This window comes from Myodes glareolus, chromosome 1 (genome assembly GCF_982192425.1).
Source record: "Myodes glareolus chromosome 1, mMyoGla1.1, whole genome shotgun sequence".
NCBI classification, from domain to species: Eukaryota; Metazoa; Chordata; class Mammalia; order Rodentia; family Cricetidae; genus Myodes; species Myodes glareolus.
The window spans coordinates 29,729,756-29,750,609 of NC_142026.1; the positions used below are offsets into that span (position 1 = coordinate 29,729,756).

Sequence of the window (20,854 nt, forward strand, 5' to 3'; positions counted from 1 at the left end):
GGTGTGAAAAAAGCAAAGTGTACTTGGAAACAAGAAACAGAAATGTGTTCCAAGAAGAAAACGACAGATGACAGAAGAAGGAAAGAGGTGGGTCAGGCAGAAACAACCACGACTGGACAAGCCTGCGTCTGCGCCCACTGCCTATGGGGTCGCGGTGGGGTGGGGCGGCCGGCCTCTAGGCCCCGCCCCACTTCAGGCCCCGCCCCGGGCGCTCGGCCCATCCCATCTCCGCCCCGCCCCGCCCCCCCCGCGGCGCGCGCGCTGGCCGGGCAGCATGGCGGCGGCGGCGGGCGCCCCTCCGCCGGGTCCGCCTCAGCCGCCTCAGCCGCCGCCGCCTGAGGAGTCTTCCGACAGCGAACCCGAGGCTGAGCCCGGCTCCCCACAGAAGCTTATCCGTAAGGTGTCCACGTCGGGCCAGATCCGGCAGAAGGTGAGCCCGCGGCGTCGGCCGGGCGCGCGCCCCTCACGCCGCGGTCCCTGCCGAGGCCCGTGACCGTGTGTGCGAGCGGCCGCCCAGGCCCTGCCCGGCCGAGGTCCCGCGATCACTGCCGCCGGGCCGAGCGCGCCGCCGCCTAACGGGCCGCGGGGACCGGGCCGCGGGGACGGGGCTGCGGGGACTGGGCGCAGGTGGGCGCCGCCACTGTGGAGACTGAGGCCCGGCGTGCTGCTGGGTCGCTCTGGGGACCACAGACGCCCTCTCCCCGAGGCCCGGGAGGGGTCTGTACGTCTGAGAACCGGGCTCTGCTTCCCGTACTCACCTATATTGGCCTCACCCTCCAGTGCCCCCCCCCCCAGCTGCGGGGTCCTCACCCACCCCCCGGGTCCGCAAAGGGCAGGGATGCGCGTGTAGTGGCCGCTTCTCCCTCTCTCCTCGGGAAAGCCGGGGACTCCTCAGCTGCTGGGCACAGAAGTCTCCGCGGAGAACTCCAGCCGCTCGGGATGCAGTGCCGAGAGACGCATGCCTTTTTGTTTTCTTTCCTGAAGAATAAAGTTGCACCTTTTGCTTTCCCTTCCTTGTTCCTCTTGAAAGCTGCGTCTGATGTCTTGCCGAGGTGAGCCCTCCTGGTTGGAAGGGCTTCCTCAGGCAGGTGGCTGGACAGGTGGCGGAGAGCAGGTTGCCACCGTGGGGCATCCTTGGCAGTTCCGGCTGGCACGGGCTAGCTCATCCTGCTGCAGTGCGCTTTTCCTCCGCGGCCAGTTAGTTTACTGGGAGAGCCATTTCTTGCTTTATCATCTGTCAGCCTCCGTTACTTGCGATTGGAGGGGGGTGGGGAGGCACATTGAGGTGCTGCCGTGTTACCCTGTTGTGTGAGGTGCCCCAGTCATTCTTCACGTGGGATCGAACACCTGTGCTATTCTAACTATTAACATGAGCAGCCCCGGCGATGATAGAGCAATTGTATGTAACGATTCTCCAGTTTCTCTTGGGCTAGCTTTGGGTACTTGGGCTAGTTTATTTAGAGTTGGTGGTAACTAGTATCCCTCATTGTGCTCTAATGGGTTGGGAACTGAAGTGGAGCAGTTAAGTGACTTGCCCAGGGTGGCAGAAGTAGTAAAACATGGGCCTGGGTTTGAACCTTGATGAGGATCTCACTGACGGGAGGCAATTTCTTCATCTAAGGGTTACCGATCAGGTAGGAAGAGGACCCCTATTCTTGTTGTAACATAGTGATTGCTGTGGAAAATTTGAACATTGCATCTGAAAGTTTGGGCACACTTGGAAATGATCAGTGGCTCAGGTTGAGGGGAAGAGGCAGGAAAGATCATCCAGGGCCAGATGGGAAGGACCAGCCGTCAAGAAAGCACCAGTGAAGGCCATTCTAAGCCTGGGAGTAATGAGCAGATGTGCCCCAGGAACATGTTTAGGGAGCCCTGATACCAATAGGAATGCCCTTTCCTAGGGCTTGGTGTGAGGCAGGTTAGATCCTGTGATTGAATGGAGTGATGAAATGAAGGCCAAGAGAGGATGGACTCCTCAGAGCTTCAAGTGAGTCCAGCATTTTATTGGTCAAGATTTTATTTCCTCAGGATGAAAACAAAAGCTGCTTTACCAGCTGTTCTGGTTGGTGGGGGGAGTGGTGGTTATTGTGTTAAAAATACATCCCGAGGACTTGTGTTCAGAATACGTTCACATCTGCTGTACAGATAGCTCAGGGCTGATTTTCCTTCTGGGTTGCTAGAGCTTGTCAAGATGTGGGAATTGTGAGATTTACTGTGTGTGCAAGAACTCCCTTTTGTAGTAGAGAGGCCATGCACAATTTTTTTTTATTTTTTATTTTTTGGTATATGTGTGTGGTGCATAGTGCAAGTTTCCAAATGATGTGATCAGAACCCTCTCTCACTGTTTGGCCAGAGGGGTTCAGTTCAGGGGAGCTGTGACACAGGTGCTGGAGAACAGAGCGTGGAAGCTATAGTCATTGAGGCAATTGGGAGATGAAGTAACATTCAGGAAGTCACTGCTACCACAGTGGAGGGACAAAAGTCTAAGGGAGGAGACCACAGAGGCAGTGGGTCTCCTCTAGAAACTGGAATTGTGGAGTCCCACCCGACAGAGCTCTGGGAGGATAGAGCTGCCTCTACATGTATACTAACTTCTTTCTGCCTGGGCATCCTGCCTGTAAAGGTCACCTCCTCTGCAATTTGAAACACATCAGAAGAACCAGAGATGGATCCGAGGATCAGCTGGCCCAGAATCAGAGCTGTATGTATGACAGGCTTTCCAAACATTAGTCTACTGCATCCTCTAGCCATCTTCATTTAGGGGAAAATTGGTAGTGGTCTTCAGATTTTAGTGTAAACTGTTAACTCCCTGATGCTGGATGAGGAGGATTGACTGGGGCCTTAGAATGTGTATTTTTAGTAGGCTTCTAAAGTCGTTGATACTGCTGTCCAGGAAGCATGCTTTGAGAAACAAGACTCTAGGGTAGTCCTGTAGAGAAAGAAGCCTTACTAATCTCCTCATACATCTTCTGGTCATAAGAAGTTTTGAACGTTTTCCTCTAAGCGTCTCCTGAAAATTTGACTTGTGTAGATTTGAGATGACTATTTATGACATGTTTGATTGATTTCGTTTGTTTGAATTCTTTGCAGTTGAATTTGCCCCTAGAAAACACATGACTTCATTTGTGTTCTCTGACCACAATATACAATAATGACTCCAAGACCACATAGCTAGGGTGGGAAGAGAAAACAGGTAATTAATGCATTGAGCAATGAGCTCATAAGCACTTGGGAGCATATTTTGAAATTTGAGTAAATAATAGCTTTGCTATTATTTAAGATAGAATTTTGTTATGTTTTTAAAAAGTTAAATTTTTAAAAAAATTTGAATATAGGAATGTTTGTATATCTTCTTTCTTTTCTTTTTTGAGCTAGGGTTTCTCTTTGTAGCCTTGGATGTCCTGTAACTCGGTTTGTAGACCAAGTTGGCCTCAAACTCAGTTATTTGCCTTCCTCTGCCTCTAAGTGCTGGGATTAAAGGCATAAACACCCCAAAGAAATGTTTATGTTTCTGATTTCAAGTATAAAGCTTCTTTTTTCCTTTGTGAAATGAAAATTAGTAGAAATTAAGTAAAGGGTTCAAGTTTTATTTCTTATTTTACTGTTTGAAGGGACAGGGTCTCATGTAGTCCAGGCTAGCCTTGAACTGTCTACATTGAGGATGACCTTGAACTTCTGTCCTTTTGTCCCACCTCATTGTCACATGCCTACCACTCTTAGTTTTGCAGTTCTGGAAATTAAATTCAGGGCCTCAATGCTAGATAAGCTGCTACCAACTGAGCTATATATTCCCAGCCCTCAAGTTTAAAAGACTTGAAAAAGTCAGGTTTATGAAACAACTGTGCCTGGGAAGGTGGGTAGAATGCTCACCTACAGGTGAAAGCCCTGTACCAAATAAACCAAGTGTGGTGGGACATGCATGTAGTCATTGGAGATGGGAGCTGGAGAATCAGGAGTTTAGGATCATTTTGGAAACCAGCCTGGGGTACAGGGCCCTGTTTTAAAAAAGGGGTTGGGAGTGGGGAAGATAACTCACATGTCATTCGACTTATTCATGTAAGTACGGATCAGCTGAGTGTAGTGGCACACGTCTGTAATCCCATGTGCTCTGGAGGTTGAGGCAGAGGCTATGTTAACAAGATTCTGTCTTAAGAAACAAACAAACAAAAAGACTGTATAGTTGGGTGGCTGTTAGTATATTCACAGTTGTGCAACCGTCACCACAGCCAATTTTAGAACATTTTCATCACCCGTTTCCTCTCAGCTCTCCTAACCCTAGGCAACTACTCATGTTCTTGCTGTCTCTGTGCTTCTCCATTCTGATTATTTTCTAGAACTAGACTCATTTAGTATGTTTTCTTTTGTGTTTTGTTTCATTCAGCTATGTAATTTTTATAAAAGTTAGTGTATAAAGTGATGGGCTTTTTTAGAGTACTCATACATATCATTGTACTTATATTCAGTGTATTTTCAGAATTCCTCCAAGTTATAGTATGTGTCAGTACTATATCTGTTTATTACCTAATATTCCACAATAGAAATATGCTTCATTTTATACACTTTTAAATGAATGGATATTAGGGTTACTTCTGCTTTTTGGCCTTTCAAAACACCTCTATGAACATGTGTGCGCATGTCCTTTTGTTCTGTGTAGACATGTCCTCATTTCTCTTGGGTATATACCTAGGAGTAGAATTTTTGGGCCATATGGAAACACTGTTTAACCTTTTGAGGAGCTGCTTTGAGGAACTTCTGGGATATCTTAGAGTGTTGCACCATTTTACATTTTCAACAGTGTTGTGTGTGAGGAGGAGGCTCCAGGTCTCTGCATCCTTAGTCATACTTACCTTTTGTTTATTATAGCTGTTCTAGTAGGTATGAAATAGTGTAAGATTTTTTTTCTTTCATTTTTTTCCCCTATGCTAGAGATGAATCCAGGGCCTCATGTGGGCTAGGCAAGTGCTGTGTCATTGAGTGACTGACACTTCTGGCCCTATAAATGTTCAAATCTTCCATAGCATTTACTATGTAATAATGTCACATGTACAGGAGTCATCTCTCCACTAGACCAGCAACCCCTAGAAGGAAAAACTCTTCCATCTCTTCAAACCCAGAAAACAATAGCTGCTATACAAAGATGTTCGGGTTAGTCTTAGTAAGGTCTTCAGATCTTGACATGTCAAGTGTTGTGCCAGGCACTTGCTACCCTCTTGATCAGCATCAACTTTCAGAGAGGTAAGCCAGGAGTCCAGTCAGAGGTAAGTCAGAAGTCCAGCCATAAAATTAATCAGAAGAGATGATGTTAATGAGGCCAGAATACTTTGAAAAGATCAGAGTGAGACTAACCTGAACACAGGGAGAGCTGCCTATATCTGCTTGAGCCACATTGGTGAGTGCAATGCTAAGTTGCAGTGCCTGATGTAAGATACTGGCTAGACTCTGAAGAGGAGCATGGTGCTTGATAAATGTGAATGTGACATTTGTATTGCATTTGTCTTTGGAATTAGTACTGGGGTCTGTAGTAGGTATAGTGTCTCCCCAAAATACGATCTAGCCCAACCTCAGATATGATCTTATTGAGTCTTTGCAGTTAGCTAAAGATCTTGAATTAAGGGTGGACTTTGACGTCTGGTGTCTTAATAAGAGGAACTTTGGATCCAAAGACCCAGAGGAAGAAGTCATGTATAAATAGCGAGCTACTGGTGCTAGCAAGATGGCTCAGATGGCTAGCAAGAGGCATTTGCCTCGTAAGCCCAGAAGCCTGTTTGATCCCTAGAACCCACCTAAAGGTTGAAGCAAAGAGCCAACTCCACAGGATTGTCCTCTGTCTTCCACACATGCAGCTGGGCATCAGTGGTGCACACTTTTAATTCCAGCACTCAGGAGGCAGAGGCAGGTGCACCTCTGAATTCAAGGTCAGCTTGGTCTATAGATTCAATTTCAGGATAGCCAGGGATACACAGAGAAACCCTGTCTTGAAAAACCAAAACAACAACAATAAAAACAAAATGAAACCAAACAAAAAACTCTAAACCCAAGCTAACAGATAGCCAACTATCAAGACAGATGAACATTGCCTTTAAAATTTGTTATGGACATTGCCTTTATACTTATGTCCAAGCAGATAAAGGACCATTAGAATTTTCAGACAATCTGAAATTATACCCAACAGTCAAATGAAGGTTCTAAGACTAAAGATTGTTATAAACAAAACTAAGTAGTCAGTGAAGTAGTAGATATACCTACGAAACTGCAGTGACCCAGAACATAGCTCCAAAGGAAACAGCTACAGGGAAACCTGAGGACATGAAGAATGTAAACATCTGGTGATGGGGAGATGACTAAGAGGGTAAAGGGACTCGCCACCAAGTCCAGTGCCCTGAGTTCAATCCCTAAGACCCACACCGTGAAAGAGAGAACCAATTCCAGAAAGTTGTTCTCTGATCACCTCATGTATACCACAGCACAAGCATCCCCCTGTCCAAATAAATAGATAAGTGTAATAATATTTTAAAAAGGAAACATCTGAAGAGGGCAGATGAGAAGGTCTGACTTGTATTTGACTGTCATGAGACAGAGACTTGAACAGAAACAGGAATTGAAAGGGTAACTATTGAGACTATCCTGCAGCCAATAGAAGACACCATCCACAAGAAAAGCACACACACCAGGGCATCCCATATACAATGGTAAAGCTATAGTGAACAGAAAGATAGCCGTCAGAGAGAAGCCCCTCAGAGAGTGAGTGTCAGGTTAATAGCAGTGCTTTTTTTTTTTTTTCCTTCTGAGACAGGGTTTCTTTGTAGCTTTGGAGCCTGTCCTGGACTTAGGTCCAGATCGGGCTGACCTCAGATTCACAGAGATCCACCTGCCTCTGCCTCCTGAGTGCTGGGATTAAAGGCTTGCGCCACCACCTGCCCAGCAATAGCAGTGTTATTAACAGAAACCACAGGACCCAGAAGTCAGTTGAAATTTAAGTCCTGGGAGAAGCTGAACCCAAGGATTCTTTATGGAGCAAAACCAGCCCCCAACAATGAGCTGACCCCAATGATGCGAACCCAAACAAACCGTGTTTCTGTAAAGAACATATTCAAGATCTAAAGGAAAATGACCTCAAGTGAAAGGTTCAAATTGTTAGAAGGAATGAAGAATAATATGCACAATATGCAGGGTGTTTGTGCGAAAAAGATCAGGTGGTTATTGACTGTGGATAGTAACTTTGTCGTTGGGTTTAAAACACGTATAGATTAAATACAATAATGTCATGAAAGAAAGGTAAACAGTAAAACTTTTAAAAAGCTATTTAATGTTAAACTAGTTAAAGATATGAGTCCTAATCTGTGTGGTAGCTCTAAAATAGCTGTGGACTGTGTGATGCTATAAATCAAGGACTGGGAAATTGAATGGAAAAAAAAGAGAGAGAGAAAAAAAAGGAAAGGAAAGGACATAACTGCTCCTAAGTATGGTAGAGAAGAAAGTTTATTGTAGATAAAAGGGAGAGCATAGGCAGAGACAGGGACATCTGGGAGAGTCCGGAGTGGACATGACCAAACTGAGCTGGGCCCTGTGGAGAGAGAGAGACAGTGGAAGGGAGAAGAGAAAGAAGGGAACAAGGTGTAGCAGTCTGGAGGCCAAAGATACAAAAGGGGTGGATAACCAAAATGTCTGGATTACATAGGAAAGAGCCTCTTGGGGAAGGGCAGCCCAGCCTCTGGACTGTAGAATTCAGAATAGAGGATGGTGTATGCCAGCCATACTCTGTAACAGGTAGGGACTGAGGGTTGCTGGGGGAATCTGGAGGCCCACTTTAATTTGTTAAATAGGCATTTTAGCCAATTTTGCTGTGTTTGAAACTTAGCAGAAATGATATAATAAACTCTAGAAAAGAAGGCAAAAAAAGAGAAAAAAAAGGGATGCTGAACAAGTGAGACAAAAAGGAAGCAAGCAAGAAGGAGTCTAAAGTCTTAGTGTAGTCATAAGCTTATGTTGTCTTAAGTTAGGGGAATGTAGCACAGAAATAGAGTATGTACTCATTTGCTTAGCATGCATGAAGTCCTGGGTTTTAGTCCAGCACCATATAAATGTAAGTGGATTTAAGTTCCAGCTAAGAGAGAGTGTGTAAACTAAACTTACCTAAGCTATTTAAAATGACACATTTAAAATGCAGATGTAAAGAGATTAAAAATAAAGCAATGGGGAAAGTAATGCAAAGACTAACCAAAAGAAAATTGATGTATTAGCTTTAATATCCAATAAAGTAGGCCAAGGCCAAAGTTATATATAAAGGTATCATACTGATAAATGAGCTTATAAAATATTTCAGGTTCAATAATTGAAAACTTATAAGAAACTTATAAGTATGTAATAATGCCACCTCAAGCTATGTAAAAGAAAAATTAACATAAGTATAACAGGAATCCCAAATGTCCACAGTCTGGTAGCACACAACCCTTAGCATTCCTAGGAGACATAGAGGCGGGAGGGTCAGAAGTTTAAGGTCACCCTCTGCCGCACTCTTTGCTGCTTTGTTTGAGGCTAGCCTGGGATACTTGAGACCTTGTTACAAAACAAAACAAAGCAATACCCTCTTCCTTAAGTCACAGCAGGATTTATTATTTTTTTTGAGGCAGTGTCTTGTTACAAGGCTCTTGTTGGCCTCAGATTCACAGCAGTCTTCCTGCCTCAGTCTCCTGAGTGCTGGGATTACAGGTGTGCATCACCATACACAGCTTCATAGTGGAGCAATTTAATGTATGTGTCTCAGGTGGTGTTAGGACAAAGCAGAATGTAAGGAAACTGTAAACAAAAAGAATGTAAGGATGTAGCAGAATCCAATAACATGACAACCACAGAATTTAATTCTCAAATGTATAGACACATTTGCTAGAATCCCTCATGTCCTGATTACAAGGCAAGTTTCAGCAATGTTCACAGGAATGCAACTGTACAGAATATGTTTTCTGATAACAGAGGAATTAAAAAAGACAAAGAAAATCCTGAGAGTGCATATGGAGATTTAGGAGTCTATTTCTAAGTAATTTGTGGGCCAAAGAAAGCTAGAAATACTTTTTGAGTTGATGATAGCAAAAAAATATGTATGTATTTGTAATTCCAGCACGTAGGAGGCTGAGGCAGGAGTGTGAGTGTGAGAACAGGTGGGGCTACAGGCTAAAACCCTTCCTCTTAAATAAAAGCCCCAAACACTGACAACCAACCAACCAAACAAACAAACAATAAATAACAACGAACCAGCCAAACAACAGCCAACCAAACAACCAACAAGCAAACAACAACTAGCTACCAACTAACCTCCAACCAACTACCAACCAATCAACTAACCAAACCAACTACCAACCAACTAACCAACAACCAGCCAAACAACTAACTCCCCGTCTACCAACCAACAACCAACTACCGACCAACAGCCAACAAGCAACCAAACAACCAGCAACCAACTACCAACCAACCACCCAATTACCAACCAACCAACAACCAACCAACCAACCAACCAATCATCCAATGAATCAACAACCAACAAAAAATAAACCCAAACCAACTGAATCAACCAACCAACCAGCCAAACAAAGCAAGCACAACATTGAGTAGGATGTAGTTGGAGTCACATCTAGAGAAAATTTCCATCAATTACTGTAGGCACTAGAAAAGAAGACATGTTGGAAAGGCATGAAATTCAAAGATAACACACTGAATCCAAAGAAAATAGAATACTTTGTTTAAAAAAGAAAGGTATGCACAAGTGTTGTTACAGGAGGGAACTGAGGAAATCAGCTAAAAGCAGTTATAGGTACAGGTAAAAGGAGGCTGGAGAGCTGTGTTGGAAGCTTCATTAAGAGGTAAGAAGTCTGTTAATAGTATCCAAATTGACAAGATGGCTCTGGTGGTGGTTGCTTGAGAAGATGCTGCCAGTTCCCACGGGTAGGGATGATGGTAGACTGTACCAGGGTGGATACAATTAGCTGGGTTTGAGAGCATTCTAAGAGAGGACTCTGCTGGAAGAGGTTGATGACTCTCATGAGGCAATGAGGCCCTTTTTCTAAGGCAGATGCCATAAGTGAATAAGAACCAACTTGGGGGTTTTGTTTTGATCATCCCCACCCCTGTGTGTTATACTGGATTAAGCTTTTCCCTCCTCTCCACCCTGCCCCAAATCACTGTGTAGCAGCTATGGGGATGGTTTTTCCCAGCCCAGAGATAGGTGAGCGTGACAGTGGATTTGGATATTCAGAGACAGAAGGGAGGGCAGGGAAGAGATGTAGCGGAGCTTGAGTGAAGGCTGGAAAAGGCAAGTGACTTGGTTTCAGCAGAAGAGTGGTCTGCAGGCCATCCCAAAATACCTCAGCAGGTACCTCCTAAACACACCATAGCTTCTCCTCTATCATAGCAGGTCTTTGTACCTAAAACACACTAACACAATACACTAACATCAGATATCCAGATAAATTTTACATTTCCCTGACCGAATCCAAGTGCCTTTATGGCTTCCCTCCTAGGACAGGTACTAGTCAGTATATGCATTGAGCTGATTATCTTGGCTCTAGTTTCTTAAGCAAGAAAAGCTCCCTCCCTTTCACCCCACCATGACAGTAAATGCTTAAGAGGTAAGGGCAACTGTCTTGTAAGATCTCTGTCTGATTGTTTCCTTATGGGTCTTTTCACATTGTTCTTTTATCCTATGTTTCCTGTAACCTGGAAGTGAGAGGTCTCAGAGACTCTTTAAGATACAGGCTGGTGTTTGGAGAAACTCTGAACTCTGTTATGCATTCCACAGAAGCTGTGTCCTGGCATCTTGTCTCTCTGAGTTATCATCATTAGATGTTTTCATAGACACGTGGCGTTCTTTTCAATTAGTAAGTTATCTGAGTGGTGCTTCCTAGGCATTGTGCAAACACCTTTTTTCCCCAGCTTTTACACACATTTTTTAACCTTTAAGTATAATACTTGTCTGAGTGTATAAAATGGAGAATCCTTGAATCCTCTGTTCTGCTACTTATTCTCTCTCTCTCTGTGTGTGTAGTTTTGTTTTTCTTTTTTTGAGACAGAGGTTTTCTGTGTAGCCCTGGATGTTCTTGAACTCATTCTGTAGACTAGGCTGGCCCTGAACTCAGAGATCCACCTGCCTCTGCCTTCTGAGTGCTGGGATTAAAGGTGTGTGTGCTACCACCGCCTGGCTCACATTATGTTGTTGTTGCCTATGTTGTCACTATGTATACAGTTCAGGCTGGCCTGAAATTAAGATCCTTCTGCCTTAGTCTCCCAAATGCTGGGAGTATAGGCATGTGACACAACATCTAGCAAGTCATGATTTTTGTTTTAATTTTTTATTAATTTTGGTTCTGAGATAGGGTCTCACTGTATATCTCTGGCTGGCCTGGAATTCACTACATACATAGATCAGGCTGACTTTAAATTCACAGTAATATGCCTGCCTCTATTTCCTAAGCACTGAGATCAAAGGCGTGTGTCACCATACCTAGCTATTTTTAATAAAAATTTTTACTTAATATTTTATGTGTATTTGTGTATTTGCTTGTACTTATAAAGTACAAGAGAACTTTTGGTAGTTGGTACTCTCCTTTTTACTATAAGTTCCAGGGATGAGCATTTTTACCCACTGAACCATGTTGCTGACCTGACAGTTTTTTTTTTTTTATTTTTATTTTTTTATTTTTTTATTTTTTTTTGTAAATTTTATTAAATTATAAAAGTTTCCATTTCCGCCCCCCTCCCAACACCCTCCACTCCCCCCCTCCTTCCCCTCCGTCCCCCAGGGCAGTCAGGGTTTTTTTTTTTAAATACAGGGTATCTATGTTATGTAGCCCAGACCATTTGGAACTTGCTATGTAGACCAGGTTGGAAGTTTTTGATTTTGATGTTTTCATTATCTCTTTTTTTTTTTTTTGAGATAGCTCTCTATCCCAGCTGTAGTCTTTGTAGACCTGCCTGCTGTATTACCATTTGCTTCATCTTGAAGATAGAGCCTCAGAGTTGTAGTTGTGTGGCAAATGGGACACAGGTGCATCCTGTCGCAGAGGAGTTGTGCAGAGTGTGACACTGTATATCTCCCTTCTCTGCCTAGGACAGGAGTGCCTATTGGTCTTGGTACTTCAGGCTTGTGGGCCTTTGCTTAACCCTTTATGCATTGGATTAGGTTTAGGCTTGAATTTGCCTCCTGAAAAAGTCTGGCAACCTTCTCCCTAGCAGGTCCTCTTTGGTCTCCTGTTGTATCTTCATGTATTATTTTGGACAGTTCTTATTTTTTGTAGGCCAGATGGTCTGACCACTGTGTCCATGGTTATATCTCATCTCTCTTGATTTAACCTGCAGTATTCAGGGAGCCTCAGTTTTGCTGCTGATATCATTGTGTATTGTACATTTTCCGCATTAGCTCTTCAAGTTGGATTTTAATTCTGATGTCATGTGATGAATTTTTCTTCTTTTTCTAATCTTTGCCTGCATCTTAGCTTGTTGTCTTTTAAATTTCATCCTGTTCTCATTTTGATGTTCCCTGTACTTTGAAAAATGCTTAATTTAATTTTTTTAAAAATAGAAGTAGTGTCTTCCTGGATCTTACTAATGAAGAGAAGCACATGTGCATGCCTTCCCTCCCTTTCTCCTCTTTAGCCTTTTCTCTTCTCTATCCCAACCAATCTCAGATGAAATCCATGTTATTCCCATGTTTGGCAAAGTATCTACTCCTGAGTCACTCCTCCAACCCAGCAGCATGAGTTTTCTAAATCAGCTTTCTATTTTCTATAATAATTCAATTCATAGTCATGCTCGTGCTTTATGACATATATTCTCTTCAGCCTACCTATGGTCTCCATTTTATTTTGACTAACTAGTTAGTACTATCATGTAAGTACTTGCTGGAAGAAATGCTGAATGTCTCTAGCTGTGCAGCCTCACCTGTGCAGTTCCTTTTTTAGTGTTTGTTGTAGACTATGTCCTCGATTTATGGGTATTTAGCAGTCTCCTACCACCCTGCACTGTTGCATCCCAGGTGAAGAATGGGTTCTAGTCATGTTGGGGAGGAATCTCTTGCCTTCAGTTGAATTTTACTCAGATTCCCTGATGAGTGATACTTTGTACTTATGGGAATATTGAAGAGGATCCCTCCTTCCCTCTTTTTTTTTTTTTTAAGTCTTACTAAGACCCATCTGGCCTCAAGCTCTCTATCCTCTGCTTCAGCCCACCAAGTGCTAGAATTCCAAGCCTGTACTATCATTTACAGATATAAAAGTTTTTAATTTTAGAGACGTCTTCATTCCCCGCTCCCATTTGTTGCTTGTTCTTTTGGTGTTATATTTTAAGAAGCCATTGCTAAACCCAAGGTCAAGATGATACAGTCCTATGAACTTCTGAAGCTTTATTGTTTTAGCTCTTATATTTAGTCTGACCATTTGGAGTTGTTTTTCTTATCTGGTGTGACGTAAAGTCGATGGGGTTTTCAGTTGTCACAGCTCTCCAGCTGCAATCTCAAGTGCAGGTGACCCAGTGAAAGTGCCTTCTAGGAAGAATTTGTTGTCTTGACACTTTTGGAGATTTTTGTTTTGTTTTCGTTTGTACAGGGTCTCCCTGTGACTCAGTCGGGCTTTCAACTCCTGATGATTCTTTGTCTCCACCTCCTGAGTGACACTGCATTAATGAAGGTTTTTATTTTTTTGGGGTTGGTGGTGGTTTTGAGACAGGATCTTGTTTGAGATCTAGAATCTATCACGTAGCTCAGGATGACCTTGAACTAGTGATCCTCCTGCTTTGTTCTAAGTGCTAGGATTAATGGTTAGACTTTTTCAACAGTCAAAACATTCAAAAGCAAGTCTGCTTTCATCCCTTACAAGCCCTCTAAGCATACACTTGACTTAGCTCTTTGCACAGCTCTTTATAAGGTCTGAAATAACACTGATGTCTTTAGACCTAGGCATGTACCCCTCCCCATTTTCCCTTTTGGTCTGCATTTGAAATCTTTATGAAAATCTTTTGAGCAAAGGGAATCTGGGAGTGCTACTGGTCTTCTTTCTGTCTGGCTGGATGCTTTCATGCTTTGAGTGGACAAGTAGAACCCAGGGTTGTTAAGGCTGTTAAGTATGTACATGCTCAGCACCTGTGAAGCTGTAGTCTCTAACTCCAGTATCAAACCAGACCAAACTAAAGTTGCAAAAAGCCTCACATTAAAATACCATGTCAAGTTTTGTGTGGTGGTGTGCACCTTTAGTTTCACACTTTGGAGACAGAGGCAGGCAGGTCTCTGTGAGTTCAAAGCCACCTTGGTTTCCACAGTGAGACCTTGTCTGAAACAAACCAGCAACAACATGTCAAGGGCTGTAGACATGACTGAGGTTAAGAGTACATATTATACCCAGGACTTACATCAGTTACTTCAAAATTCTGTAATTCTAGCTCCAGATATGCTGTGGGATAACCCTTCTGTATGTTATGAATATATGTTGCCCTCATTGGTTGATAATAAAAGCTTCTTTGGCCTATAGCACAGCATAATATAGCTGGGCAAAAAAGCCAAACTGAATACAAGAAGAGAGAAGGTGGGGTTGAGAGAGATGTGAACTAGTTGCCCAAGAAACGATGCCAGCACACTGGTAAAAGTCACAGCAATGTGACAATACACCGATGAATAGAAATGGGTTAATTAAAATTAAGAACTAGTTAGTAATAAACCTGAATTATAGACCAAATATTCTGTAATTAATATTGAGCCTCTGAGTGATTATTTAGAAGCGGCTGTGGGACAGGGCAGGACAGAGAAACCTCTATTTACACAAATCTGACACTTTTGTCATCTGCAGGCACTGCACTCATGCACAAACCCATATTCAGACACCAACATACATAAAATCAAAAAGAAAGCAAATCTTAAAAAGCAATTCATCAGACTTCTCCAGTTCATTGTCAGTGAGTGAATGATAAAACTGACTGGTACTAAAGTGCTGACCTGTGCACACTTGTGTATTCTCTCTCTCTCTTTGTTTGTATGTATGTGTGTGTGCTGATTTCACCTTCATAACCATGTGACGGTTGTGAGGATACTAGGGCATACTAGTCCCAGTCACAAGCTGGAAAGTGACAGTGACTGAGCAAGCCAGAGCAGGCGTGGCCTACTACAGTCTGCTTTGCAGGCGATTGAGGAAGGTTGAGTGGGACAATGCTTTGTGCTGTTGGGAAACAACAAGGCAAAAAGTCATGTTTACAGAGTGTATTTTAGCTATGTGACAAACGATATTCAGAGGGAAGATTACATTAGGGCATCCCCCCCCCCCCACCGTGTGTGTGTGTGTGTGTGTGTGTGTGTGTGTGAGAGAGAGAGAGAGAGAGAGAGAGAGAGCGAGAGAGAGAGAGAGAGAGAGAGAATTTGGAGCATTTTTAGTTCACATAAACTGTTTTCTCACAGGAACATGTGTTATTTTATATTTGAGAACAGGGCACTGTCCTTCAGTGAAGGTCTGAGTGATGCATAGAGTCTAGTAGTGAGCGTTCTTCTGAGTGTGGTTATAGAGGGTGGTATGCTCCCCTTGTGTGGTGTAGGAGGACCTTCTGTTTTTGTGTTGCTTTCATTGGTTAATAAAGAAACTGCTTTGGGCCTGTTGATAGGGCAGAACTTAGGTAGGCAGGGAAGGCGGAACTGAGCTCTGGGAGGAAGAAAGCAGAGTCAGAGAGAGATGCCATGGATCCACCAGAGACAGATGCTGAGAATTTTACCTGGTAAACCACTGCCATGTGGCGATATACAGATTAATAGAAATGGGTTAAATTAAGATATAAGAATTAGCCAATAAGAAGTTAGAACTAATGAACCAAGCAGTGATTTAATTAATACAGTTTCTGTGTGGTTATTTTGGGGCTATGTTAGCTGGCCGGCCAGGACAAACAAGTGGCCCCTGCAACACTTGTGGGAGATGGAGAGAGGCCTGTCCTCATCCTCTTCTCTGGAACTTTCTAAAATACAACCAGACCTGGTAGATTAAAGCAGACTGAATCTAAGTATAGCCCACCAGCCAGTTTAGTCTTTATTCCAGGTGGCTAGGACTACACTTAGGTATTCTAAGGACCCAAGTGCTGAGTGTTTAGAGTAAGTTTTTTTTAAATAGATTTATTTATTTATTATGTATACAACATTCTGCCTCTGTGTATGCCCGCACACCAGAAGAGGACACCAGATCTCATTACAGATGGTTGTGAGTTACCATGTGGTTGCTGGGAATTGAACTCAGGACCTCTGGAAGAGCAGCCAGTGCTCTTAACCTCTGAGCCATCTCTCCAGCCCCCGAGTAAGGGTTTTTTAAAGGCAAAAACCACATTCCTGTATCTCACTTACCATCTGCAGGGAAAGGGTTGCACAAGCAAGCAGTTTAACAAAAGCTAAGATAAGAAGTTAACTGAAAGAGAAGGTTTGCACAGGCAGGCAGTTGAACAGAAGCTAACTTAGCTGAGGCATCTTGACCTTATTTTCCTAGAATAGAGCTGGATAATTTTTCTTGGGACTCTCCATCATATAGATCAGATTCTAGTTTAACCTAAAATGGCCTTAGCAAGAATACAAGATGGAGAAACCTAGGCACTGTTTTCCCTTGTCACATTCCCCACTAGTTCTATGAGCATGAACCAAATTACTGACTTGTCTTGTTCTAATGGGGCATAGTTGATTCTGTGGACCAGTAGCTTAACTGAGTTTATTCTTTTTGATGTAGCTGTCAACGCAGTTGAAAATGCAGGGTTCCACAGTTCGCTGAATCAGATAAGAATCAATAGTTCAGCTAATACTGACAATAAGATGGTCAGATGTGGGGACCAATTATCTGATCTATGTCTTTTTTTTTTCCACTTTCTCTGACCATGGCAAGGTTTTCACTAATTATCCCTGATTGATTGGCATAGAAACAGCAAGTTTCTCGTAAGGCCATGCAAAACCCTCCTTGTTTCATAAAAAGGTAGGACTACCTCTGCTAGGACATCAACTTAGCTCTCCAGCCTGGAAAGAGAATTCTCTAAATGAACTATCTGGGAACTGAGTTCTCTAATGTTTTGGTTTTTAACAATTAAGACTGAAGGTACCTATGACAGTTGCACTGGCTATTCCTGCCCCTACTAGAATTGGGGCACATTTCACCTTTGTTATTGAGTTGAGGCCAATATGAGTTCTCCCCTCTTCTCCATTATGAGTATATACTTGGGAGGTAACATAGATGTATACATAGGGTAGGAGTGTGACTTTCTAGTGAGTCAGAGGAGCACAATTAGCCAAATTGTTAATACAAGCAAGCCAGGTAGTTTGAGGAAATGACACAGGGACCTTGTCCTTGGCAGAACGGCTCACCATTGGCCAGACACACATAAAACTGTAACCCCCCCCAAGACCCATTTCTAACTAGCCTTCCCCACAATCTGATTTACTGATCCTATTCCTTCCTCTAGACCCATATTGTTTCACTCCTGGAAGGGACATAAGAGAGCAGAGGTTCACTTGAAAGATAGGGTTTCCCATCCCTGGTTTTTCTGAGTTTCCATATCCAGGTTTGGGGCTGATGGAATTGTACATCCTGGGATAGTAAATTCTGCTCAGTCTTATTTTTAAGGGATCTGAAGTCCAAGTGATGGTCCATTTATCCTCAGTGGTTTTCTCTCTCTCTCTCTCTCTCTCTCTCTCTCTCTCTCTCTCTCTTTTTCTTCCAAGTTATCCACCAACTAATTTGGCTTCAGTTGGAGTGCTGAGAATAACTGAATAACTGGGGATAGGGTCCTATTAGATAGATTCCAAAGTCTGGGCAGGGATCCTCTATATCCAAACTAACTCTCCTGGCTGAAACTAATGGTGGTTCAGAGGTAGGAGATGGCAGGATTCCCTCCACAGTTCAATCAGTGGCCTGGTGAGCTTCCTGAAAAGCCTACAAGGACTTGAAAAGGGAATAATTTAGATATTTCTGCCTGGGGAATTTCTTGCAGTTTGGGAGGAATGGGAGATGGTCTCCCAGCATAATTCCAAAAGGAGTAAGCTCCACCCCAGGCAAGGAGTACATCAGATCCTGAGCAAGCGGGTGATGATTGATACTTTTTTTTCCCTACCTTCCAGGATCAATATGGTCACTTGCCTTAACAGTTCTATTCATCCTTTCTATCTGACCTGAGCTCTGTGGCCTGTATACACAGTGTAATTTCTAATTAATATTTAATACCGTTGTCAGATTTTTTTTTTTTGAGACAGGGTTTCTTTGTATAGCCTTAGCTATCCTGGAACTAGCTCTGTAGACCAGGCTGGCCTTGAACTCACAGAGATCAGCCTGCCTCTGCCTTCTGGGTACTGGAATTAAAGGTGTGTACTACCACTGCCCAGCACCTTTGTCAAATTTTGAGACACTTGGGCCATGAAAGCTGGGCCATTGTTTGACCCTGAGACTAGGGACAGTTCAAATTTAGGGATTATTTCCTGAAGATCATTTTTTAGTAACTATTGGTGTTCTGATGGGGTAGGCCTTCATTCATCCTGAAAAAGTGTCCACAAAACAAATATTTGTAGCCAAAAATATAGCCTGATTTCAATAAAGTTCAACACTCCATTTTCCTAGGCCCATTTCCTTGAGCCTGGATCCCTTCTAAGGTCTTCCTTTCACCTTCGGGGTTTACTTGAGCACAGGTAGCACATCTAAAACACATCCAAAAGTGGTGTTTTAATCGTGCTTTCCAAATTTGGACCATAATAATTGCATCCTGAGAGTTCGGTTTTCGTGACCCATAGGTGTATGGCTTGGTGGAAATCCATAACCAGTTGACTTCCTAGATTTGAGAGAAGGATGGTCTAAGCATCTATCGTCCTTGTTTATCCGTCATGGGCAGTACTTGTTTTGTTCAGTCAATCTCGGTTGCGGTATATTCCAGGTGATCTGGTAAGCTGGGCTTTGGTAAGGCTACCATGACTTAAAGAGGTCCCACTCAGTTGCCTCTGGCTTCTGGAGAATCTGCTTTTTAGTGTCCTTTGCAGTAAACAGCAGCCCCTCTCTTGGGTAACCAGATAGCTAATGATAGGGCTAAGATTTCTTCTCTGTTTTTGATTTCTTTTCTTGCTTGGGTTAGTATGTCCTCTTTCCTTACATAGAGTCCCATGAACATGAGCCGTGGCAAAAGCATATTGTCTGTCAGTGTTATATGGTGATGGCTTGGTCTTTCCTCCAAAAAGGAAAAGCTTGAAAAGCTAAAAGCTCAGCTTATTGAGCTGAGGTTCCCATGCATAAAGATTTATACCTGATCCTGTCTTGGATGAAACTACTTGCATCTGTAAACAACACTTTGTCTGGTGTCACTAAGGAATCATCAATCAGATCAGCCCTGATGGTCTAGATCAGGTCATTAACTTAAAGATTCAGGGGTTCCGCAGGGTCATCATCTAACAGGAGGGTTGATGTCTTGTTGGAGGGGAGCTGCTTGTTTGTTCCTGGCTGCTTAGCCCCTAAATAATACCACAGAAACTGTATTAATTAATTAAATCACTGCTTGGCCCATTAGCTCTAGCTTCTTATTGGCTAACTCTTGCATATTAATTTAACCCGTTTCTATTAATCTGTATATCGCCACATGGCTGTGGCTTACCTGGTAAAGTTCCCAGTGTCTGTCTCTGGCATCTCCATGACTTCTCTCCGACTCTGCCCTTCTCTCTCCCAGCATTCAGTTTAGTTTTCTCTGCCTACCTCTATTCCCTGCACAGGCCCAAGACAGTTTCTTTTTTAGTTAGCAAGTCGTATTCACAGCATACAGAGGGAAATCCCACATCAATGTCTTGTCAAACCAAATGCTGTGTTGATTGAGAAGCAGGGCTTGGTATTGAGTCACCTGGGTGTTAGACATCTCTCTGGTGCCCTCTCAGGAAGGGCCTCAAGAGAATGTGAGGCTGTCAGGACCAGATAATATCAGCTTCTTTTACCAGCAGTGTGGTGGTAGCTGTGGACCTTATATGCAGCCATCCAGCTGTAACTGTGTCAAATCTCTTGGAAAAATAGGTCTTTTCCAGGGTCCCAGAGTTTGTATGAGGACCCCTTAAGGCAATGCCGCTGGCCTCATCCACATACAAGTGGAATGGCTTAGTAATGTCTGGGAGGGCCAGGGCTGGGACAGATACCAGGATCTATTTTCAAGGCTTTGAAGGTCTTCTGCTCAATGCCAGTTCATTCCAAAGGTGTGTAGCCCTGGTGCTGCCATAGAGGGGCTTTGATATTTCAGTAAATTTCATTATCCATAGCCTTCAGTATCTAATCTCATACTTTTTTTTTCTCTCAATGTGGGAGCATGGATTTGCAGGATGGCTAAAATACAGTCATGGGAAATTGTCTATTTGTCTTCCTTTAGGTGGTAGCCTAGGAATATGATCTGAGGGACTTCACAGTTGAGCTTTCTTGGTTCACACTGTGTACCCCAGGGCTTGGAGGGTTTCTAAAAGGGCTTCTGTCACCTGTCTACATTTATCCTCAGTGTTAGAAATTAGAGAAGGCTGCTGCTTTGTAATAATTGTTGTATGAATTCCAACAGATCTACACACTCAGGCTTTCATCAAAAATATTGGTGAGTTTTTGAACCTTTTCTCCTGGTTTATTTCCCCTTTTTCCTCTTGTCCGTTTCCCTAAGGACAGTGATCACCACATGGCAGTTTCTTTCCCTATCTGTTTTCAGTTGAATCTTGGCTGTTGTAAGTTTTCTGAGGAGGTTCCAAAATTTGAAAACTATTCATCCCTTCAAATCTCTCTTACTTTTTGTCATGATTTACCTATTTTTATTTTATGTGTATTGGTATTTTGCCTACAAATTTGGTGTTATGTCTGGGTGAAGGCGTCAAATCACT

The 20,854-nt window shown here is 43.1% G+C and overlaps 1 protein-coding gene across 4 annotated transcripts in view; it reads left to right on the forward strand.

Annotated features, from left to right (window-relative positions):
• Positions 1-262: 262 nt before the first annotated feature.
• Dgkd (diacylglycerol kinase delta) overlaps positions 263-20,854 on the forward strand; it is a 98,347-nt gene continuing 77,755 nt past the window's right edge. For all 4 annotated transcript variants that reach the window (XM_085696961.2, XM_085696969.2, XM_085696973.2 and 1 more), the window contains exon 1: positions 263-430. In XM_085696961.2, the coding sequence (XP_085553087.2) occupies positions 275-430 (156 nt within the window). In that variant the 5' untranslated portion in view covers positions 263-274. The remainder of the gene's footprint in view (positions 431-20,854) is intronic.